This window comes from Prionailurus viverrinus, chromosome B2, assembly GCF_022837055.1.
Source record: "Prionailurus viverrinus isolate Anna chromosome B2, UM_Priviv_1.0, whole genome shotgun sequence".
Classification (NCBI taxonomy): domain Eukaryota; kingdom Metazoa; phylum Chordata; class Mammalia; order Carnivora; family Felidae; genus Prionailurus; species Prionailurus viverrinus.
Genome location: NC_062565.1, coordinates 67,870,987 through 67,895,825, shown reverse-complemented (window position 1 = coordinate 67,895,825; position 24,839 = coordinate 67,870,987). Strand labels below are relative to the sequence as shown.

General features: G+C 41.1%; 1 protein-coding gene across 4 annotated transcripts in view; it reads left to right on the top strand.

Annotated features, from left to right (window-relative positions):
• The first annotated feature begins 3,539 nt into the window (after positions 1-3,539).
• The window catches only part of COL12A1 (collagen type XII alpha 1 chain), a 117,242-nt gene continuing 95,942 nt past the window's right edge, over positions 3,540-24,839 (top strand). For 2 of the 4 annotated variants that reach the window (XM_047858970.1, XM_047858968.1), the window contains exons 1-10: positions 3,540-3,670; positions 6,987-7,094; positions 13,990-14,106; positions 16,108-16,251; positions 16,905-16,964; positions 19,199-19,462; positions 19,639-19,803; positions 20,493-20,666; positions 22,926-23,216; positions 23,660-24,262. In XM_047858970.1, coding sequence (XP_047714926.1) covers positions 7,022-7,094; positions 13,990-14,106; positions 16,108-16,251; positions 16,905-16,964; positions 19,199-19,462; positions 19,639-19,803; positions 20,493-20,666; positions 22,926-23,216; positions 23,660-24,262 — 1,891 coding nt within the window. In that variant the 5' untranslated portion in view covers positions 3,540-3,670; positions 6,987-7,021. Of the gene's footprint in view, positions 3,671-4,643; positions 4,661-6,986; positions 7,095-13,989; positions 14,107-16,107; positions 16,252-16,904; positions 16,965-19,198; positions 19,463-19,638; positions 19,804-20,492; positions 20,667-22,925; positions 23,217-23,659; positions 24,263-24,839 lie in introns of those variants that run through there. The other 2 variants (XM_047858969.1, XM_047858972.1) reach the window with 2 other exon arrangements.

The following is a 24,839-nucleotide window of genomic DNA, read 5'->3' as shown; positions in this document are numbered from 1 at the left end:
TCTCATGTTGTCGCCTCTCAGACATTCCTGGGAATCAGATGGATGAATGACACATTTTTCAAAAACTCACCTGCAACTCAACTTCTGGCTCTCCATTCTGGAACTTTGACATCCGACGCCAGTGCTCGTGCTCACCGCTAGATCGCGCTGTCGGACAAGGAATCTGAAGCTCTGGAACCTCCGGGAGCCCAGGAGTCGAAGGGAGAAGAGGTGGGCGAGCAGATGATAGAGTGAGGAAGGGTGAGCCCAGGGTATAACCTGAGGAATGAAAGACACACAAAGCATCTAAAGTGAATAAATTGAACCATCTCTGCCTCACTCGATAAATGTCAATTCGTTGCAAACATTAATGGATTCCAAGGGGCATCAAGAACTGGACACTCTGCAAAAAGGGGCAGATTGGAAGAGGGTTTACACGTTTTTGGTTTTTTTTTTACCGATTTGTCCCCTTACCATACTGGGAGTGTAGCTTGCAGAAGGGCCCCCAGAGGCCAAACCGTGCAGGTGTCTTGCTGGAAGTCCCTCCCGAGGTGCCTCTTTGCATAACCTTGAGTTGCACTCCTGTCTCATGAAAATGGGTGTTTTTGGATTAGCTTCTGGATGTATGTCTGTGTACTCCCCGAACCAGTGTTCCTTCCTTCTTTTTCCTCTCAACCTATTTTGGAAGTATTTCGTAGAGATTCTTTTTTCTGAGGGACCAAGGGTGTTTGCGGCCAGTGGTTTGTTACTGACAGACCTTTGCAGTAACTATTTTCAAATGCATTAAATCTAAGTCTGTTAATGAGAATGCCTTAAGCAAGAGAGGATGGCCACAGGGGTCCCCAGGATGTCACTTTGGGTTGGAGAGCAGTGCAATGTGAGTGCTTTTGCGGGGGGGGGGGGGGGGGGGCGTGCTCCCGCCTCTGGAAAAGGCAGCCCTTGGCTCCCCAGCAGGTGACTGACTGTTCAACTCTGCATTTGCAGCTTTGAGCCAAATCAACTGGGAAGAACTCTTTTAAGAGAGAGAAACAAACCATAAGAGACTCTTAATAATAGAGAACAAACTGAGGGCTGATGGAGGGAGGTGGGTGAGGGATGGGCTAGATGGGTGATGGGTATTAAGGAGGACCCTTGCTGGGATGAGCCCTGGGTGTTGTATGTAAATGATGAATCACTGAATTCTACTCTTGAAACCAATATTGCACTGTATTTAACTAACATTTAAATAACAGTTAAAAAAAATAAAATCAGTAAAACCAGAGTTACACTGCTCCCCGGTGTACAACTTTGCCATCACAAATTAAAAACAACAAAAAGTACATAAAGGAAGAAAAGCGCGCCTACACACACACACACACACACACACACACACACACACCTGAGCGAAATGCAAACCCCAGCCAGCCTTGGCTGGCCAGCGAGGCGGCAGCTTTCCTTTTCTAGACAGTGGGTGTCGGTTTCCCAAGGGGCGTCCCTGGCGGTTCTAAGTCCCTGTGCGGGCCAGGGTGTCCGCTGCGAGCAGCGCAGCGCGACTGGATGACCGGCCTGCGGCTGCCGGGACTTATCTGCCTCTTGTCTCTGTCCTTGTGTCTGCCACCAGCCCACTTGCGTCTGTAAGAAGGAATTTGAGTGAGGGTGAGGGTAGAGGGCTGGCCAGCGAGCGAAGGACCGCTCTCCACCGGCTGGGTATAAGAGCTCACTGGTACTCAGCTGATGACCCCGTTCCGCCTAGTGCACGTCGGGTCATTCACGTCCAGGACGCGCTTCTGCCCTAGGGGTTTGTGCAGGACACCCGGGTTGTGAGAGTTTGAAGGGGGAAAACGCCTGGGCACTGTGCGCGTGTGTGGGCTCTTTGTGACAGCTGCCCAGCGGGTTTTCGAGTGGGCCGTGTGTACTCAGAGAATGTGCAGAGGTGGAGATTCCCATTTTTCTCCATTCTTTCCCTCCAACCTTCTCTCTGGCTTCCTCTGGCTTTAGCTGGAGGCAGCTGTGAGTGGGGCGGAATGGAGGGGGGCGCTCTGCAAGTTCTTGTCATTCTAAAGGCAAGTTCAGAGGATATCACGCCTGTTGGAGGGAAGGCCAGATTTGCAAACGTCAGTCAAATAGGGAAGAGAGGTTTACATTGGCGACAAGACCTCCCCTTTTACTATTGCTGGCGGTCAATTCCAGGGGCATAGCTCCCGCGTTCCCCTCCGGGCCCTCTCCCCCATCCGGGGTGCTCACCCTTGCAGGGTTAACCTCTGGGCTTCAAAAGGCCAAAAGTGCAGAGCTTGTGACCAGGGCACAGACGTGTGTAATCTGAACCTCTCCTGGAGCGTTTTTCTGATGCTACAGTGTTAGAGCCCCGCGCTTCCTCCCGTGCATCTAGTACAATTTGGCAACCCTGAGTGCCAGGTTTCCTGCTCTAGGCCAAGGGGGTGGAGCCGATTGGGGGGAGGGGGCGGTAAAAAGGGGAAGATGCTGGCAAAATGTCAGCTCACATTTGGCGTCCATCTCTTTGGTAGTTGGGGGAAATTTACTTTCATTCGTCTCGACCCCGCGGGGTTGGAAGGCAGAGTTTCTGGTCCAAAGCCTCCGCTGGGGGCCAGGTTATGCTGTGGTCCGGATGCCAAATTTCCAACGTGATTGCAACTTGTTCCCTAGCGGCTTCTTGTGCTGAGGACCCCAAGGTTTCATTGCGTCCCTTGCCCTCTCTCTTGGCTCAAATTAAGCCTCTTATTTCCGTCCCGAAGCATTAGCGAAGTAAGACAGGACTGGGAAAGCCATCCCGTCGCTGAGCCCCGCGAGGGCGGCTGTACGGGTTTCCAATCGGCCGCTCAGAGATTGAAAAAGACAGAAGGCGCGCCGCGTGCACAGACAGTTAGTTAATGGAAACCCTGTAAATCGGTTTTAAGTGCACCCAGGACGGAGGGGGAGGAAGTGTAGGTGGTGATGATGGGGGATGGGACAAGGGTGGGGTGGGGTCGGTCACACATTCTTGCAGTTCTGAAACTAAGAGTCGCTTCCCTCCCTCCCATTGTTCTTAATTTAGGAAAATAAATTCATTAAAGAAAATCGCAAGGATAGGGAAACCCGAGCTCCCCAGCCCGCCCCAAGCAGAAGAGTGCGCGCCTTCCCTTGGCAGGGAACCCGGCTGCGGCTGTCCCCCTCCCCGCTTCCTCCCTCTTCCCTCCCCTCCCTGCATTCCCCCCCCCCCCCTTCCCGGCGGGGCATTGCTACTACGGGGATCGCCACCTCACGCCGAAGGAATGCTGGAAGTATGCACACGTTCCCAAAAGTAGACCTCCTTCACCGCCGGAGGAGCATACATCACCCCGTGGCAGCCGTCCACCTTCTCAGGCGTTTCGTAACCGAGTAAACTGAGAGCCGGGAACAGCCCTCTATTAAGTAGCCCGCGGCGCGGAGCCTCTTCCCACTCGACCAAGGCGAGCCGTCGCAGACGCGTCCGCGCGCGGGCAGCTGCGGTCCCGGGCAGTCTCCGCCCGTCCGGCGGCGCCTGCGGCTCCCGCCGGGACACTCCAACACTTCACAACCTTGGTGGCCTGGCCGCTGCCCGCCTCCCGGCAGCCGCCAGGTGCTCCTGGAGCGCGGCGCCAATTGCCTGGGCGTGCGGAGGGTCACGCCGAGCGCAGCCTTCTACGACGCCGGGAAGCCGCTGTCGCCGCCGCTACCTCGGACACCACCGCCCCAGGTTAGTCCGGCTTCTAGCCCTTTCCCCTTACCCCGTCCCTCACAAAGATAACTAGGGAACCTTGTTTCTAGCCCGTTCCTTGCGCTGCCCTAAGTCCCTAGGGACCGCGCGCGAGACCCGTTTGGACTGGTCAGAGTGGAGCAGTGCCTGGGATTTGCCGGGTGTCCTGGGGTTCTGTGATTCATTTTCTCTTTGCGGGACAAAGAGTTGTAGCTTCTCCTACGAGTTGATGCAGGGCGGCCGTGTGTGCGTGAAGCACCCTGTTCCGCGTTTCTGCTCGTAGAGGGATTTCATCTAGAGATGCTGTCGACTTCCAGGAAGGGCGGCCCAGGTTCTGGGGCCACCGGCCGCTCGCTGCCCCTTGGTCGGAGCTTTCCCGGGGTGCGGTGGTGCGGCCGCGGCGCTGGGAAGGTATTTTAGTGACGCACGGCGCGGAATTCTTTGGCGGGCCGGCTGAGTGCTCTGCAGCTCGTCGAAGCTGCGCGGGCGTGTGTGGCATCTTGAGACAGATTCCTCGTCGAGTGTTTTGGCTCCTCGGCTTTTCAAAGCATCTGCGATGATGGTGGGTTAATCCGGCTCTAGGAGACGCAGCCTTGGCCGACTTCCTCAACTTCTCGAGAAAGCTCGCCCTTCCCGACCTCTTCCCGAGTGCCTTGGTCGAGGGGTCCGTGGAACCTTCGAAGTAGTTTCCATCGCAAATCCTAGATAGTGTATAAAGATCAGAGAGCGTGGGGCGCCGGGTTCATTTATGGAGCGCAGACGCGAAGTCAGGGAGCAAAAGAGGTACCCCAAATCGAGGGTCCTTGGGCACCTTCGGGTGACCCTTTCGGGGCGTTCCAGGACCCCCTTTCTGTCCCCCTCCCGCCGCAGCGTGGACTACGTAACCTAAAGTATGCAGGAGTACTGGGGAAGGATGGAGCAAGAAAGGAAAGGAGCGCTAAACTCGCCCTTGGCTAACTAATGTCAAGGTCGCAGTGGGTCAAAGAGGAGGTAGGTGACGCGCACGGATCTGGAGGAACCCCGTGGGTGAGGGGAGGTGTAATTTTCTTTTTTAACTGCACTCAGGAGTTAAAGAATTGGTCTTTTCCAGGAGGGTGGGAGGGGGGCAGTGGGTGGAAGGAGACCAGTTTCTTAAGACCTACCCCCTCCCCCTCCCCTCTCCCCGCACCCGCTCCTCCGCAACTGACTCATTTTCATTCATGAGGGTGAAGTGAGGGAATCCTTGCGGACACGTAGGGGCGGCCGCTTTCAGACATTTATGTCTGAGAACGCTCAATGAAGCACCGACCTTAGCGTTCACGTAAATGTTTTGGCTAAAAGGAGAGAAAACTTTTTTTTAAACATATGGACGGAATGCCTGGCGGGCTGGTAGAACTGACTGTACGTTCCGATATCCCGACGCGACGTGATTCATTCTTGCCGCTGAGTCAGGCAGCCAATAGGTGGCGCTCTCGACCCAGACAAAAGCGCTTCCACTTCTCAGGTTTTTGTGTGTGTGTGTGTGTGTGTGAAGAGTTCAGGAATTAAAAAAAAAAAAGTCTGAACGCAGCTTTTTTTTTTTTTTTTTTTTTTTTTTTTTTAAATTTTTTTTTTTTTTTTCAACGTTTATTTATTTTTGGGACAGAGAGAGACAGAGCATGAACGGGGGAGGGGCAGAGAGAGAGGGAGACACAGAATCGGAAACAGGCTCCAGGCTCCGAGCCATCAGCCCAGAGCCCGACGCGGGGCTCGAACTCACGGACCGCGAGATCGTGACCTGGCTGAAGTCGGACGCTTAACCGACTGCGCCACCCAGGCGCCCCTGAACGCAGCTTTTTGATGGTTGGATTGTCAGTCAGCCTTTAACTCTTCGCGAGCACGACTGCCAACTGAATTGGAAATTATTGTAGCAAAGTTAAGGCCAGCTGATGGGAACAATGGGCTAGCCTCACCTCCTGCTTTTCACTGATGGTTGAAGAGGGTTAGAAGTGTCAAACAGCTGTTAATTAGGGAGAAAGAAATTGCTGGAGTCCTTGAATCTTCTGAGCAGCGCCAACATTTTAATCTTGGCCTCATAAAAAGGAGCTCTGGGCAATTTGGCACGCCTGCTCATCAGACATTTAAAACGCAATTTACACTCAGGCCGAGGAAAGATGCCCTAATACATTGTGCCAATAATTTGGAAGGGCATGGTTGGAGCTTGTCAGTTTCTTTTCTCAAAGAGGGCTTGACCTTTGGCTCATTTTTGGATTCCCAAGCAGGACTTTGTTTCTCAAGCAGCCTTGCCTGTTGCCTTACAATAACTTATGTACTTCCCAGTCAACTCTCTTTTTATGTCTTGCCTCTGGCAACTTCCCAATTCAGCTCATTGCTAGTAGCTTTTGTCTGTGGATTGGACCTTAGAATATTTTAGAAGATTCCCTTCTGCCAACATAGTTAAGCACCTACTATGTGCTGGGAATCACGAAACATGAATAAGACTCTTTGTGTTTAAGAAATTAATAACCTAGTTACAGAATCAGGAAAAATCAGAATAGAATGTATTTTCCTGTGGAGGATATATTCTCGTAATCTTCTGGATTAAGTGGACAGTTAAATGAAAATATTAATTATTATTGGGAATTTTTATTAAAAATCTCTTGGGAAAACAGATGAGAGTGTTTTGTCTCTTCTATTGCCTGTTTTTTAAAATTATATATCTTAGAATTGTTATCTCCTCATTTTGGGTAAAGGATTTATCAGATGTGAAGAGAACACAGCTAGCAGTAGGGTCAGGTTTCAGTTGGGCCTTACATATTTCTGTATAATCCATTTCAGACCTCAAAGAGCTGCATATTGGTAGGCAGAACAAAATGAAGGAAAAAAAGAGAGTAAAAGAGGTTTATTATGCTTTTCCAAATTACCTTGAGACCACTAAAGTACAGTTACCTAAAGAGTTCAGCAGCTAGGAAAAAGCTGCAGGCCAAATAAAATCCCCAGCTGGAAGAGACATTTAGTTGAGTCAGGGATAAAATGACCTCTGAATTAGCCATCACCAAGGCAGGATGAAGTCATGTGGGGCCTGGTAAGGCCGTCACCCGGGGATGCTAAGCAGGACCAACCTCCAGGAAAACAGGACCCTCTTTAAACTTGAAATCCCTCTCAGTGCCATGATTAAACTGCAGTAGATGAACTTGACTTACACTGCTCCACAATAGGCCCATTATATTCGAGGCTGGGCCCTGCGGTTATTAAGGCAGATCTGGTCGGGTCCTGGCCCAGGTCCAGGCTCCAGTTCTAACCTGGTTCCGGGCCTGCCCGGACCCGGTTCTGATACGGTCACTGCTTCCTCCCGCAGATCCCTTCATGCGGCTGTGAGCTCGGAGGCCGAGCATGCGGACCAGGCTTCCCCCAGCGCTTGCCGCCCTGGGCGCGGCCCTGCTGCTGTCTTCCATTGAGGCAGAAGGTAAACTGCTCTTCCTCCCCCTTCTGTCAGTGACAATGCAGAATTCTAGAAAGGAAAAAAACAAATCAATCTTGCCACTATTGCTTGGTCTGTTTTTTTCTGTACTTCGTGTTTTCTCCGGGGGTTTCTCTCCTCTAAGAGAAACGCCCCCTTCTCCTGAGGTCTGTCCATTTTCTGGCTCTCAGGTCCAGCTCTTTCGTATTCTGTTTAATCCATTCCGTACAGTGCTGTGTGGTCTCCTTGCGCTTGTCCCTGCGGTGTGCTGTCCACACTGCCACCTACAGTGCTGCCTTCCGAGAGGACCGGCCGTCCGGGAGGGGGCGACAGCTGCACCCAGCTCTACGAACAGGATGACTCCTGGTGGTACCCAGGAGCCCCGGAGCGCGGGCACGCTTACTCGCGTGGCTGTTTACCACCTGACTCCGGGCTGCGACCTCGGTGACAGCATGAAATAAAAGACTCCAACAGTGTCGGCTCTGCGTCTCTGTGTGTTTTGTGGGGAGCGCAGTCGTTAGGCTGACGGTGCAGGCAAAGTGAGGTGGCAGCCACACACCGCCTAGGGGATGGGTGGCAAGCCGAGATCCGGACCCAGGATGTGTTGGCGTGGCCCAGGGTGACTGCTGTCCCTGTTTGGTTTTCGGGAGGAACGTGGCTCAGGCCCAGCCCTGCGCAGTTAGCTTGGATCTGTGCCAAGGTTTCCAACCCAGGAAGCAAGTGGGAGCCAGAGGAGCCCAGCTTTGGTCCCTCCCTTCTTCCCTCTAGCATCAGACCTGAGCAGAGTCTGTCAGGGGCTGGGAGATGGGTGTCGTGGCCCCAAGGTCTGTCACAACAGCTCCGTGTGGCCCTGCTTTGTGGAAAATGAAGGACCTTTGCTTATTTCAACCTCAGTTTATTCTTTTTTGTTGTGTGCCCTTGATGCCCTAATTTCTCAGTATTTATTGAAAAAGTTATTTCTCTATATTAACCCAATGAGAGCTTCTGTGTTCCCTCAAGTATGATTCAAGACCTGACAAACTAGAGTTATTGCTCTGCAAGATAAATCGGGTAATACCATAACAGACATCTTTTTTTTTTTTTTTTCAATAAAAAATGCCCCCTGATGGGGTTAAGGGAGAAAAGACATGCACGGGGCAGCTGTGGGGGTTTGAGAGTGGGTTGTGCTTTTTTAGAGGTTGTGGGAAAGTAGAGCTGTTTCTTGACAACACTGATATTTTCAATAACTTTCTACTGTGTTTGGTTTTCGACTTCAGGACTGGAGGTATAAAAAAATTAAGATTAAGGAAAACAAAGAGGCTCCAAAATGGATGGCCTGCTTAGAAAAGTGACAGAAACTTGCTGTTCTTCTTATCTAACTGATGCTGTGTCAATGTAGAGGCTTTTCAGAGTGGCTTCTGTGAAGTAATACGCGGATGAGGTTGCCTTCAATGTTCCTTTCTATGTCGTTGTTAGGAAGGAATTTTTTTTGAGGAACTTCTGGAAGCCCTACTAAAGATATTTTTAGATAATTCACTCAAGTGGCCTATTTATTGCTCATTAAGAAAATAGTTATTTGAAAATCAGAAAGATTTGAGAATTTTTAGGAAAAGACTTAAGTTGGAAATGATGTAAGTGGAAAAAAATCAATTCTCAATTGGATAATGGCTGGTTAGCAAAGTGCAGTTAAAAAGAACGTTTTAACATTGTGTGTCAACTGTACTCAACAACAAAAGGGAGAACATTTTACTATCTACATTACTGATGATTTCCATATTTCTCACATTTTATCTTTTCAATGTGGTGCAGCTCTTTCTTTTGCTTTCTTAAGCTGTGTCTTTCTTGTCTCCCAACTCCTTAGGTCAGCATTTAGTAATTATATTTTAATGGGATTCATTTTTTGTGCCTTATTCTCTAATTTGGTACTGTCAGATAGAAATATATTATAAGCCACATATGCAAGCCACATGTGTAACTTAAAGTTTCTGGTTGTCACACTAAAATAGGAAAAAGAAACATGAGAAACTACTTCTTATAGTATATCTAACTTAATATATCCACACAATTATCACTTTAACATGTAATCAATTTAAAGATTATTAGTGAGATATTTTACAGTTTTGTGCTAAGTCTTTGAAATTGGCTGTGCATTTTACACTTGCAGCGCATTTCATTTTGAACTGGGCATGTTTCAAGTGCTTGATAGCCACATGTGGCTGGACGCATACGGCTCCTGTGTTGGACAGCACAGCTTGGTGCTAACTACCAACTAAGTGGTCCCATCGAGCCTGTGAAGAGCTAACAGAATTTGTGGCCAAGACCCTTCTGGGAATGATGGCTGGAAAGAGAATTTCTTGGAAATATTGGGGCACGTTTCAAAATTTCAACTGACCTCCCCATTTCCTGCTTTGTCATTTTGATCTTAGTTATGAAATGCCCATAACTGCTTTTCTTTCCCTTTTACAACTCATACTTGAACTGTCGTAGTCATACTATTTTTCAACCAATTTCTACTTACTTAATTTTTTATACGTTGAAAACAGTGCTCTTTTTCATATTAATTAAAAAGTTTGGCACATGCTTTTTGCATCTTCTTCTTTTTTTTTAATAGTGGCCAGTGTTCTGTATGACCTATAATGTACGAATCATTTTTGGTTCATGTATCATACGGTATATTAATTGCCATTTAGAAAATTTAACATTTCACATTTAAAGGTTAATAAGAATTAGACACCTTTCTCATTAATCTAGAATTCAAGATGAACACATCTTGTGAAAAACAGGGTTTTAATTTTAGTAAGTTTGATTTATATTTATAATTTATGAGGAGTACCTGGATATTATCAATTCAGCAGTGAGTTCAGGCCATAAGCTTTAACTGTCTTGTGTCTAGGTTAAGAGGCTAATTGATATATATATATATATATATACACATATATATATACACACATATATATATATATACACACATATGTATATATATATATATACACACATATGTATATATATATATATAAAATTGTATGTCTATGTTTATCTGATAATCCCGTGTCATAAAACAGACACTTTGGACTACAGAGGAACTTTCTAATCATCTATTCTAATTCTCTCATTTTCCAAATGAGGAAGATAGGCTGAGTAGCTCAGTCAACTAATGTGGTTACTTCGAGATAAGGTATAGATGAGACACAGATTTTCTCCTGGTTTAGTGCCGGTTTGCCTACACTGTTCTCTCTTGCTTAAAAACTGGTCAACCCAGTTAAAGGAAGGAACACATTCTGTAATGTGTAAGGAATAATCCATCACTTGTTTGAAATACTAACTTTTCAACTGTTTATTTTTGGTATCTTATAAACACAAATAAAATGAATATATCATGGGAAAGATCATTAAACTTATACTAGCCTTGGATGGAAGATATAAATTAATGCCAATTGCATAGAGTAAAACCACTCTTGGCATACTTCTAAAGGTTTTTGCCATTAGGGCAGTATCCTTTTCAGTGTTGTTATCACAAAGACCAGACTAAAAATCTTACTAGTTCGTCAAGATGGTATTTTAGTAGTATGTTGTCGAATTCTGCTTTATCTTTAACATATTTTATGTGTTAGCAAAACTTACTAGACTCTCTCCTCCTACCTGTCCATCTTTCCATCCATCCATTAATCTCTGTAGAGTTGGTAAACTCTTGGACATATCTTCCTTTTGGTTGCCATAATGAAAAGTTTTTTAAATTATATGTTAAGCTAGATTCTTTAGTTTTAAACAAAGTGTGTAAAATTAATTTGTCAAATTCTATCTATATCTGAATTGGAAATATCTGAATACCACAAATTTATTATTGAGCAGGCATAAAATAATGCTTTTTATAGATTGAAAAATGTAGAGGTATATATGTTAATAAGCACCTGTGTACAAATATTGCTTTCTAAAGTTAGTCGTTCACTCAAATATTTCCTAATCTTTACATTCAACCCAGTATTGTAGAGGGTTGTGTGCTCTGGAGTCAGACTATGGGATTAAAGGTTTGCTGCTTTTTAGTTGTGTTCACCTCTCTAAATTTCACTGACTTATCTGTGAAACAGGGCTAACAGGGCACGTTATGCTGGATTGTTATCAGGAGAAAAAAGAGACAACGTATAAAGTGACTTGTACTCTACCTATTGCATAGCAGACCCTCAGAGAATGCTAGCTATTATTATCATTCCTAAAAAGTCCTAAATCCTGCCAATTCATGAAACCAGAATATCACCAGGATGCAGTTTGCATAGCACAGCTTATTGATAACAGAAAACATTATTCATAAATGGGAAATTACACTACTAGAGTCATGAATACCTAAAATTTTAGTCTTTTCATTATCAGTGTTCAGGTTTTTTGAATATATATCTGATTGCTATATTATTTATTTATAATTTAAGTTCTATTTCTCTTGGTTCAGATTCTCATTGTCTGCAACTATGACTCTTTGTCATCATAATCCCTATGTAGGTAGCTCATATCTGAAATATTCCAGCATCTGGAACATTCCATTGTTTTAGGGAACATAGACACTGCTTGTGACAATGCAATGACAGTTGTGAATTATTTTTGTGCAAAATGAAAGATTTTCAGAATTAATGAAAATACATTTTGCATTGATTCAAGTTGACGTGGGTCCATACTCACATCTGCTTTATTATCTTTTTTTGCAAAACAAACAAACAAACAAACAAACAAACAAAAACGTATAAATGGACTGGCAAGGCTGAAAGGTTTCACGTGTGATAAAAGTGGCAGGAAGAAGAGTGGAGTGGGCTCTCTGTCGTACACATGCTAGCCAGCCATTCTTTCGATTCCCAAGTACCACATCTGAGTTTCTATGAACACCTTAAAAACCTCTGAAATGTTAAAGACTTTTCCCAACAGTCAATTTTTCAGTTTTTCTGGAATCCTGGTCATTTGGAAATCAACAAGGTGGGCCGCTGCTGCCCTTCAGCAGTCTTAACCTAATGTCTGCTGCTTCAGGTCAATTTCCCTGCAAGGTTGGTGGTACTGTTTTTCCATGTACTGATTTTTTTTTAAAAGCATGCTCAGGCCAGTTGCGTCTGCCTTTGCATTAAATTTGTCCTGAGCCATTGCTACTGGAACAATATTTTATAATGATATTCTTAATACCTCTTGTTGTATTAACATTTGTTGCATGCTTGTTATACTAAGCGATGACTACAGCTAAACCTTGCAGTATGATTACAGACAGCAGAATGTTGAATAATTAAACCGTGCATGTAGATTAATAGTCTAATCTCACTGCCTGTGTATGGATAGTAAGAAAATAACATTTATTCCATTGCTAGAGTATCCAATAAAAATAAAAAGCCATCACCTACAGTTGGAAGCAGCAGTTCATTAAAGCAAATGTTTGCTTATTTTGTTTTATTTCCATTAAAATGTGCTTTTAATATTACATAAATCCCTAACCCCAGTTAAATTCTGTGACTCATGTCTCAAAGCTACTACTGTATTTCAATTGACCTCTATGAAAACCTAAAAGGAGATTGTAATCCTTCAAAACAGATGCAAAAATTCTGACTCACAAGGAATACTTTCAGACTTAAACACTTTAAGAAGAGTGTGGCTGAAAGTCATCTTACTTTGTTGACCTCCCTCAAGAGTAGTAATTTATAATGCATTGACCATGCACTGACAGTGAGTCAGTACAATGCTGCATGATGAGGCATGAACATGGCAGAGAGAATATCATTATAAAATATTTCTGAAACGTCTTTGTGTAATGACTATTGTACATGGAGGCTTTTGTTTATTGTGGGAAACTAAAAGCAAGTCAACATTTCATTGACACATGCATGAAGCTATATAGTTCTGTATGTAAACTATTCCTTTCTGTACTTTTCAATTATTCCTGTCATTGACTTCTCCAAGTTTTTATGCACAGTCATGTCTTCAGATTGCTGATCCTTCTTCACTGTTTTCTTTAAGTTCTATAAATAAATGTCCATAAGTATACATTGATGTTGTCTTTTCATGATTAACCATTGTTTTGTAAAGGACCATACTGGCATTTTAACCTAAAATGCCACTTCTAGTATGGAGTATACCTGCTGCAAAGGAAAATAACAGTGTTGGTTTACACCTTGCAAACATACAGTGTAGTGGTGTAAACAGGCAGAATATTAGTTTTATAGACGTCTGTATATTACTTTTTATACATTTAAACATTATTAACATCCCTATTACTACTTTTGATTACTCGTCTATGAGAACATGAATATACATTTAAATGTATATTTCCTTGTGCAACATAACAGTGCTAAATTTCCCATGATCTCTCCCTTTCATTAAAATACATATTTCGTCTCTGCACAGATTGAGATGTATCAACAAAAATTAATAACAAGACAATGATGCAGAGAATGAACAAAAAACATCATTGATTCTTTTCCACATTATGGAAAAAAAGTACTATGTCACTGTTCTAAATTAACTTCTATGGTTACAAGCAGGTTGTGATTTGGCATGCTTATTCAAAATGCACTCAGCATGTATTAGATTCCTTTAATTGTTATGTGAATTGTTTGCATATGTGGTTATTATATGTGATTTCATTGTACTTGTATGTACTTGTATCCAGATATGTTTCTATTTTGCTTGATTTTGCTGGCCATTCTTGGATGACCTAGCAACTCAAGAATCAAAAGTGTTTTGTGCTGTCTTCTGTAATATGTATACTCTCTGATGTTTTGTCATATCTTGTCAGCTTTTAATTTTATTCTTATCCAACAAGATATCTTCTATATTTGTTGGAAACAAATTTATGCAAAGACAATTTTAGTAAGCTTTGCTCGACACAATTCTTTATTGATTAAGTTGACCATTTTGTGACATTGGAAAATGTAATTGATATCAACTCTCTCTTTTGCAGTTGACCCACCTTCAGACTTGAATTTTAAAATAAAAGATGAAAATACTGTTCATATGTCATGGGCAAAACCAGCTGATCCAATTGTGGGTTATAGAATAACAGTGGACTCTACAACAGGTAAGTTTTGAAATGTTGGGGTTTTAACATAGAGACATTAAAGGTGATATAATCCAGTCTTCTCTCCTCCTTCCATTTCATTATAAGAAAGCTGAAATTTAGAGAACCTTAAGGATTTAGCTAATGTCACCAGATATTTAGTGGACTCAGGTCTCCAAATTTCCAGCTTAGTACCCACTGTTATATTTTTGTAGTGTTGAGCTTTATTATATGGTTTGCTGTGCTAAGCTGTTGTTATTAAAAGAGTTACTTTTTTTTTTACCTGACCAGAGTATTGCTGCTAATCTTTGATTTTATAAAGTAGAATTCTCATTTCTTGATATTTTTCTTGAATTAGTATTTTTAACATTTAAATTATCAAGTGATGAAGTGAGTTCTTATGCCTTACCCAGTGTCTTACACATTTCAGTACACAGGAAACATTCTTCTGGAATAATGTTGAGCTACCATGATGGAAGATAAGAATTTACTTTGGCTAGGTGGATTCCGTAGATCCTAGACACAGAGTCTAAAAAACAAACAAAAAATCTTGTGTGGGTTGTTGTCAAGAGTTATCTTTAGTGTTCATGATATTGCCCAACTGTGGAGAACTAATCTCTATTGATTAACTTTTAGTTTTAACATGGCACGGAAAAATAACCATTGCCATTTGCACTTGCCAGGTGGTGGGAAGAAGTCTTGTCTGGCCGACAGTAGAGATGAATGATGTTGCTATAATTTAAGTTTTCTGAAACTACTAGTGATTTTAAATGCTAATTTATCAAGGAATTGGAATTTTTAAAAAAAATATGATGTGAGAACTTAAGGGGTCAAGAATTTACTTTTTCCATTTTGAATCTTTCTCCCCAAATATACTTGCAGTTAACTAATTCACTCATGCCAAGGCAAAAAGTCCGTTGAAAAACAGTGCTATCAGTTTCCATATGTTGGAAATTACTGACTCCTGTACTCCCCAAACTGGCACTGAGACCACCGAACCCAACAGAGCCCTGCTGGCTTGTCCTGTGGGGGCCCTGCTCGGTTCTGCACGTTCCACACAAAAACCAGGAATGTTTCTAAGGGTTCTAGTATACCTGTTGCCTTTATTGACTATCTTTTGATGAAAATTTAATATAATAAAAAATCCTACCAGGCACTTAGTGCCTAGGAACGATCGTTCCTGATTGAATTAAGAATGAACATAATCGGGGCGCCTGGGTGGCTCAGTCGGTTAAACGTCCGACTTCGGCTCAGGTCATGATCTCGCAGTCCGTGAGTTCGAGCCCTGCGTCAGGCTCTGTGCTGACAGCCCAGAGCCTGGAGCCTGTTTCAGATTCTGTGTCTCCCTCTCTCTCTGACCCTTCCCCGTTCATGCTGTCTCTTCCTGTATCAAAAATAAATAAATATTAAAAAAAAATGAACATAATCTATATACGAGTATATACCCAGTACACTGTATTTTGAAATGTTTGATACCTGGTTAAGTCAATTCAGAAGACTATGGTTACCCATTAATGTATGCACCCATTTGAGTCCGGAGAATGCATTGCTTCCACACAGACTGCTTTCTACTACACTTTAATTTTAACCTATAATGTCGTCTTTGAGTTGATTTTCATCCCCTACTTGCCTTTCTTCATTCTCCTCCAACACATAATTTAAAATTAAAATTAATTTTTTTGTCTCATTTATGAAATAATTTTGTTATCTGCCATTAGCCCTAAAAAACAATGGGGGGTTTTGGTTTGATATTCTGGTATATCTTTATTCCAGAGGAATCCTTGAGTCCTCAAACAAATATTGAATATGATTATAATAAGTAAGGTCAATGCCAGCCCATTTATTACATTTCAAAGTTCTGGTTTTAGAAGACAGAAGATGATGTGTGGGTGTTCTGAAAAAAAAATGCATATATATTTAATTTTTTAGATTTTGAGTGTATCTGGGAATTATATTATATTGTGTCACGTTATATGTGAAAGATATTTTATTGCATTCATATTTTCCTTTCTATATTTCCAGATGGGCCTAGTAAAGAATTTACCCTTGCAGCTAGTACCACTGAAACTTTATTAAAAGACCTTATACCTGAAATAGAGTATGTGGTGACAATCACTTCATATGATGAAGTAGAAGAGAGTGTACCAGTTATAGGACAATTAACAAGTAAGCACACATATAAAGTACTTCTATCCTTTTTTATTATGCAGAAGACTTCTCCCACTTTCAGATTTAATCTGTTATGCAGAGTTACTTTGTATCAGTATTAGCAGTTCTTTCTATGATCGTAGTCATTAGTGGATGTTAATAATCCATTCCTGGTTTATAACCCTGGTCTCTGGAAGCAGCAGGAGTGTTATGAATGAAAACTATTAAAAACATTAAACTTTGCCAGGCAACAATGTTAATGTCTTTTTGAAGTACATCTAAAATCTCACTAAAAATAGTTTATTTGCAAGGCATTGCTTATTTGGCAGTATTCTTTGAGCAGCTGGGCATGGACCGTACATTTGAGAGACAGCGGTGTAGGGGCCTGTGGGTGGCTCAGTCGGCTGCGTGTCCCACTCTTGATTTCTGCTCAGGTCATGATCTCTCTCAGTTGATGAGATTGAACCCTCTCTCGGGCTCTGTGCTGACAGAGTGGAGTCAGCTGGGGATTTTTTCTCTCTCTCTCTCTCTGCCCCTCCTCCACTATCTCTTTTTCTCAAAAATAAATAAATAAACATTGAAAGACAGTGGTAGAAAACAACATATTTATTTTTTAAAGGAACTATTTGTAAGGGTTCATTTCTTTTTATAATAATCAGGTTTTGATTCAGTTCAAACAGGTGGCCCAACAAAGCCAGGGGAGAAGAAACCTGGAAAACCAGAGATACAAAGTAAGTATTTCCCTTAATGTTTTTGCTTGGATTTATAGAAGTCATACTGTAATATAAAGGAGATGTTCCAAATTATATACATAGTTTGATTTTATTCCTGTGTTAATTTCTATTGGTGTTATCTAGAACAAATACAGACAACATAATAGTAATATATGACTAAATGGTTATATTACCTTACATTCTGGGTTTCCAGTCAATTTTTCATTCTAGTTACTAAATATTCATTTTACTGGGAGTGTTTTGAACTGGTGCGTGTCCACTTTTTTTTTTTTTGCAGGATTTTGGCAGTAGGTGAAAAACAAAGCTCATCACTGAACTTAACTCATTTCTCAAAGAGAAACTGATTGAAATAGGGATATAGGAGAAATATAAGGCTGGAACACAAGAGAGATGCCTTCACTGTGTTTGAAGAAACTCAGTTGCCATGAAAATATACTTCTCAATCTATGTATATGTTATGTTCATCTCTAGGGCATTTAGATGACTTTAATTGATGGCAGTGTAGCTATTTCCAGTGTCTGTGCACAACATCTTTGGTAACATGTGGGTCTTGACATATCTAAAGAATAATTACACATTTTCCAGAGATGATGTTGGGGAGGTGGTGTCTGGGAATCAGTGAGGTGAGAAATTGGAATGGAGTCTTAAGCAGTTTGAAACAACTTCCCAGGTCATTCTGATACATTCTTTCACTACTAGCTCTATTATTATTCCACCCCCACAAAGAATGCAGGAGGCAAGTTAGAGAAGAAAAAGGCATGAAAAACATTGTTTACAATTTTCTTTATAATATACAATTAGGAGCCCAACCCCAAACAAAATAAGGTACACAGTGATCCTTGGTGCGTTTGTAATCAAACAAAAGGAATTTTATTTAGTTTTGCTTTTGCAGTTCCTAGCTTCCTTTGTCTTCTATTGCTTTGTCTGACTTACTGGGATGGACCTTTAAGGAGTTTCTTGGACTCCTAATTTACCACCTTATAAAAGTTGGATTTATGACCCAGGATGACAATAAAAGGATTATGGATACAAAGTCCCCTTTATCTGTAATTTTTCCCTACAAATAATTGTTGATCATTCCTTCTGATGCCAAATAATCCGAAGTGAAGTTTGTAGTATGTAGTTATAATGCTAATATTTTCTCCGAGCCATCAATATTTATTCTAAATCAAAGCATTATACCAAATATTGACTATTCAGTAGACTTAAGTAGGCCCATTAAATGGTGTGCAAAAATTATTTAGGCATGCAACTTGTATTTAGCTTGCAAAATTTTCCAGGACCCTTTCCTTCTCTTCCTAGCCAAATATTTCTTTTATTATCCACCAACTGACTGCAAGGACGAAAACATCTTCAGAAAATTCACTTAGTGTTGCCTTAAAAATACAGATTTTCATAAGAATCAGTTTGTTTCCCTTCTGACCACAAAGAAAAGAAAGATAGGATGTTTAGTTATAAAAGCCAATCATTGCATTTCAGTAATTCAAGGATGTAATGTGAATTTTTACTTCTGAATTGAAATGTGTTTTTCTACTCTTTGTTTTGTAAAAGTAGGTTTTAGGCTTCCAATTTAGATGCACTGAAAATTAGGACAGTAAGATATTTTGACTACCTTGCATCATATTTATGCTTGTTTTGACTTGTGTTAGACTCTGCTAACCCTCTAGACGAACCCACTGCAAACTTCAGACAATTACATTATAAAATGCAGAAGAATTTTTAAAGTTTTTCTCTTTTCTTCAACTTAACTGCATCTGTTTGAATTGGACAGCAGTTGTTTTGTATTTATTGCTAAATACCAAGGAATGAAGACACTGCTTACACTCATTTTGTATGTCTCCCAGATGTTTTGTGTAATTTTTACTTGGAGAAAAGAGGAAGGATATCATTTATAAAAATAGATAAGTTGATAGGATAAATACTTCCGTCACATGCTCTTGGAGAGTAGGTCATTTTTCTATTTATCTTTTCTTGCACGATGTCTTATATAGTAATTTAGAGCCATGTAGTTTCATAAATGCGTGTTAAATGAAAGCACTGAAAATGCTTCTGTATACGCAATTAAAACAGTTCATTCTTTTGTGCATGTCGGTTGTGGGTGAAGAACAATGTGAATTCATTCTGATCAACAAAATGATTTAAGGAGACAACAGTTTTTCAATGTTAGCTTGTAGTCTTTGACTATGAAGCAAGTTAATACATCAATTAAAAATATATCCAATGCATTTCAGAATGCTCTGTCAGTGCCTGGACTGATCTGGTGTTCCTCGTGGATGGCTCATGGAGTGTGGGAAGAAATAATTTTAAGTACATTTTAGACTTTATTGCTGCTCTTGTGTCCGCTTTTGACATCGGAGAAGAGAAGACAAGGGTTGGAGTTGTTCAGTACAGCTCTGATACCAGGACTGAATTTAACTTAAGTCAATACTACCAAAGGGATGAGCTTCTTGCTGCAATTAAAAAAATTCCATACAAAGGTGGCAACACAATGACAGGTATGTTTTACAAAGTTCATTATTGTTTGAAAATAAGTGGAACACCTGTTCGGGAAAGAAATTAAGCATCACACAGTTATCATAGCTTAAATAAGTTTGAAGTTAACCACATAGTTTTTGACCTTGGCAAAATTGTGTAGTAAGAAGGGAACAAATATGTTTCTTTTTCGCTTCAGGGGATGCCATTGATTACTTAATTAAAAATACTTTCACGGAATCTGCTGGAGCGAGAGTTGGCTTTCCTAAAGTGGCAATTATTATTACGGATGGCAAGTCCCAGGATGAAGTGGAAATTCCAGCAAGAGAGCTTCGGAGTATTGGGGTTGAAGTTTTCTCTTTGGGTAGGTCACGTTTGGCTGATTATTTTCACTTTAGAACTACTTCAATACTGCCTGCTTAGGAAGATGAAAGGTTGATTCCTGAAGGAAGGATGCTATTACAAGAGTTCACTGCATTTTATAGTGTAGTGTTAAGCCAGGTTATCTTTCAGTAAAAATTCTGCTTATGTATTTCTCTCCTAGAACTCCCTCAGCCTATGCATTGTGAGGTGGTATTCATATATACATATATATATTTTTGCCAGCCCTCTGTTTTTCAAAGAACGCTGGGCCACTGATTCTAATAAAGATCCTCCTTGTATTATCATTAAATGTTTCTTTTTTTTTTTAATGTGTTTCCTATATTATGTAATACTTGTGGAATTCAGAGGGTTCCAGCTCATTCAGGACTCTGGAAGAAGAAAGTATTATCTTTACAGATGGCAGGGACAAATGATGGCATGGTTGGGATGAGAGCCCACTCTGTTTCACTAACCATTCATTTTCCTCTTTGGCTGGCCACTTTATGTGAAATTATAAAATGCCTTTGTCATTTGAACAGTTGCACATTCGTTATGAAGCAAACCAATTCTGGTTTATGACTAAATAAGGATTTAAAAATGTCTTTACTTGTGAAGGACTGAGAAAGCAAAGAACTCCCCGAATTCAGCACACTTTTCTCTTCAATATATCCTTGTCCTTTTGTTTTTAAGGCATTAAAGCTGCAGATGCAAAAGAACTCAAACAAATCGCCTCCACGCCTTCATTAAACCATGTTTTCAACGTGGCCAACTTTGATGCAATTGTGGATATTCAGAATGAGATCATCTCTCAGGTGTGCTCAGGTGTTGATGAACAGCTTGGTGAATTGGTTAGTGGAGAGGAAGGTGAGTGAATTGTTCACTGTTCCCATGTGTTAGCCTTTTCCATTATTTGATGGCATTTGTAGCTTTATAGGAATTCTAAAGGTAGACATTTTTACTCAAACATATCTTCTAGTGATTCTCCAGTTGTATACTCCATGTGTATGGTTTTTCAGTAACTCAACTTCTTGATATTATTTATATTGGTCCCCCTCCCCCAGTGGAGCATTAAATAAAAATATTTATATCATTATCAAGTTCTTAAAAAATCTTATTTGAACAAGTTTGACTTGCTCTTTTTGTCTAAGACCATTCTGTGCATGTTGAGCGTCTGCCCATAATTATGCTATTCAGGTACTTGCTTTCATTGTCTTACACTCTGATTTAAACATTGGCAGGCTGGGAAGACATGTATCTTAGCATTTGGCAACATCAACTAATAAGAACACTGTTAAATGTTCATGTTAAGTGGTGAAAAAAAGGGTTTTCTATCATCATTCTCTGCATGTTTTCAAAACTTTTAAGAATATATCAAAGATCAGTCAGTTTAATCCTTCCACATCTGGAAAAATTTCCCATTTTTATCAGTTATTGTTTCTAAATACATGGGATAAGGAAAAGACATTTCAGAAGACATTTCATAAACATCCTTTTGGGCATTAGAAAGTCATAATTTCCATGATTGTTGTCCTCTTAGCCTGAGAATTGACAAGTGATTAAAGATAAGTTTAGAATAGCTATATCTTCAGTCATGTAAACTCTTTAATCTCCAAACCCCAAGTGTTTTGGCAATGTTCACTGGCCCCAATTCTATTTCAGAACCCCTTCTCATTACTTCATGGGCTCCAAATCTTCTTCGTTTTACTGCCTAATGTCTGATTCTTTTGATCTGTGCTATTGCAAAATCAATCCCCTTACCCCACTTTTCCCTGATTAGCCTCTCTTTATGTAGTCTTTTCAATACTCTATTTTTTGAAATATCTGTTATTTATTTTTGGGAGAGCAAAAGATGGGGAGGGGCAGAGAGAGGAGAACAGAGGATCTGAAGAGGCTTCTGTGCTCACAGGCTGACAGCAGTGAGCTCCATGTGGGGCTAGAACTCACACACTTTGACCTGAGCCAAAGTCTGATGCTTAACTGTCTGAGCCACCCATGCACCTCTTAAATACTCTATTTCTTACCTGTCGTACACTGTCCACACTGCATGTGTGAGGGTAGACCAAATTTCTGTCCTGCCAGTGTTTGAACTCTGCTTGTATGATGCGCGGGGCTGTATTCCAGGTGTTCACACTGTTCTTCAGGGCCTCTCACTCTTGCTGGCTTAGCCCGTGACTGCTTTTCCCTGTTCTGTCTCTGCATCACTCAAAAGTTTTGGCCAAACATCCAGATGGCACATCTGTTGCTTCTCCATGCCCCCCACTACTCACTTTTTAGACATCATTTTTATACATATGTATACATATGGAGATATGATTGCCTTTTTGAGGAGGCCACGAGTAAACTGGTGCCTGTTTTATCATCCATTTCTTGCAGGCTGAGATTAAAATAAAAATTGGAACTGTACATTCTGGGAAGTTGATTACACTGTGACAAATATAAAAGTGTGAAAATTTGATGTGAAATGTCTTCAAGTACTTTGCTGTCTGTTACATACATGACTGTATAAGGATAGAAATGTTTTATATGATTGATATTTCTTTGTCGATATACATGTTGTAAAATGTGTCACTCCTGGTGGCATTATGAATAGAGTTGAACATTTTTTCTTAGCTTGAAACAAGTGGGAATAAAATTGTCTAAGATTATAAGAACTGTCATTTAAGAACTGGTGAATCCTTTATCTTTCTTTGCATATTATAAAGTATCTTTTAAAGATTACATTTTAATCTTTATAATATCATGAAAACAGAAAAAGAATTGAGCAAGTCATTGGTTGAGCAAATATTTATTGAGTGCCCACTTTGGTACCTAAGAATAAAGATGATGAGTAAAATACCAAAATTAGAATGGAAACCTTGGTCCCGGAGAAGAATTAGGCATCAGACATCTTTTTATTGATTTCTTCCAATGACTTTCTTTCCCCTTAATTTTCTCAGTTCCCTGATTAAAAATCAGGCACTGAGTCTTTTTTGGTTTGGATGTGTACAGGTGAAAGTGAAGACTTGGGATTGGGCAACTCTTCTTGATGCCTTCATGATTAATTTGACTTGGGAGGCTCAAATGTTCAAACCTATGGGTTGCATTTCACTGTTTTTAATCAATGTTCTACTTGTTACTTTTTAGTTATTGAACCTCCTTCAAATTTGATTGCCACGGAAGTGTCATCAAAATACATTAAACTAACTTGGAGTCCATCTCCTAGCCCAGTGACTGGCTATAAAGTCCTCCTTACACCAATGACCGTCGGAAGCCGACAGCACGCACTCAGTGTGGGGCCTCAGACCACCGCACTCAGTGTTCGTGACCTTTCAGCAGACACAGAATACCAGATCAGTGTTTCTGCCATGAAGGGACTGACATCCAGTGAACCCGTTTCAATAATGGAGAAGACTCAGCCCATGAAAGTTCAAGTGGGTAAGTTCATGGGTATATCATTGAGTTTGGAATAGGTGATGGTTCATTTGACAGTATGTCTTCCTGCATCGGGTTTAGTTTTAAACAAAATATTTACAATAGTTTTCTTTAAAAAATTAAAAAAATTTTTTTAATGTTTATTTATTTTTGAGAGAGACAAAGACAGAAAGAAAGTGGGTTGGGGCAGAGGGAGAAGGAGGCACAGAATTTGAAGCAGGCTCCAGTCTCTGAGCTGTCAGCACAGAGCCTGACATGGGGCTTGAACTCATGAACCATGAGATCATGACCTGGGCGGAAGTCGGATGCTCAACCGACTGAGCCACCCAGGCACCCTGCAATAGTTTTCTTTTAAATAAGCGTGCATACTGAGAAAACCAGATATCTATATTTTGATGACTGATTTGTATTTGTTGAACTTTAATGGACTTTCTTTCTTCTTACAGAATGCTCACGTGGTGTGGATATAAAAGCTGATATTGTGTTTTTGGTTGATGGTTCTTACAGCATTGGGATTGCAAACTTTGTTAAAGTTAGAGCCTTTCTGGAAGTTCTTGTAAAAAGTTTCGAGATTTCACCAAATAGGGTACAGATAAGTCTTGTCCAGTACAGCCGGGATCCTCATACTGAGTTCACTTTGAAAAAATTCAACAAAGTTGAAGATATAATCGAAGCAATAAACACCTTCCCCTACAGAGGAGGATCTACAAACACTGGGAAAGCAATGACTTATGTCAGAGAGAAAATATTTGTGCCTAGCAAGGGTTCAAGAGGCAACGTACCAAAGGTCATGATTCTTATCACTGATGGGAAATCTTCAGATGCTTTCAGAGATCCTGCTATAAAACTAAGGAATTCCGATGTGGAAATCTTTGCAGTTGGTGTGAAGGATGCTGTTCGTTCAGAATTAGAAGCTATTGCCTCTCCTCCTGCTGAGACCCACGTGTTCACAGTGGAAGATTTTGATGCTTTTCAGAGAATATCTTTTGAACTCACACAGTCTATTTGCCTTAGAATTGAGCAAGAGTTGGCAGCTATAAAGAAAAAAGGTTAGTAGACTTTGTAGAGTCAAAGTTATCTGTTCATGAACAAAGCATTTGGTTATAAAACTGAGGATATATAATTGTGGATTGTTCTTTTCATGAGCTAGAAAAAGGAATTTTGCTGCCTTATAGAAATCTTTTGAGCTTAGTTTATTTAGCTCTGAGATAGGACTTTATTTTGGGTATGGATCATGTATTTATTGATGAAAAAGCTGTTTACCATGAGTCACGAGATATTTTCGATCCTAGATCCTTAAGCATGGCTGGTTACCAGCTTTGTCACACTTATTTGTCATATTCAGTTCAACAACCGCTAGTTGAGTGTCTAATATGTGCTAGATGGTGAACCAAGTCTTTTGAATCAAAGGCAACCAGAACAGAGTCCTGGATGTTTGAATTCTTCTTACGCATTCCCTTTCCTGGGACACTTTTAGGCATTATTCCTCAAGCAGGAATTCCCTACCCTCTTTTCTTCATTTGTTCAAATTCTGTTTTTGAACATTCAGTTAAAAGTCCCATCTCTTTCATCAAGGCTTCCTTAACTGCTCTGGTGCTGAACACTTAGTATCACTTCCGGTCATTT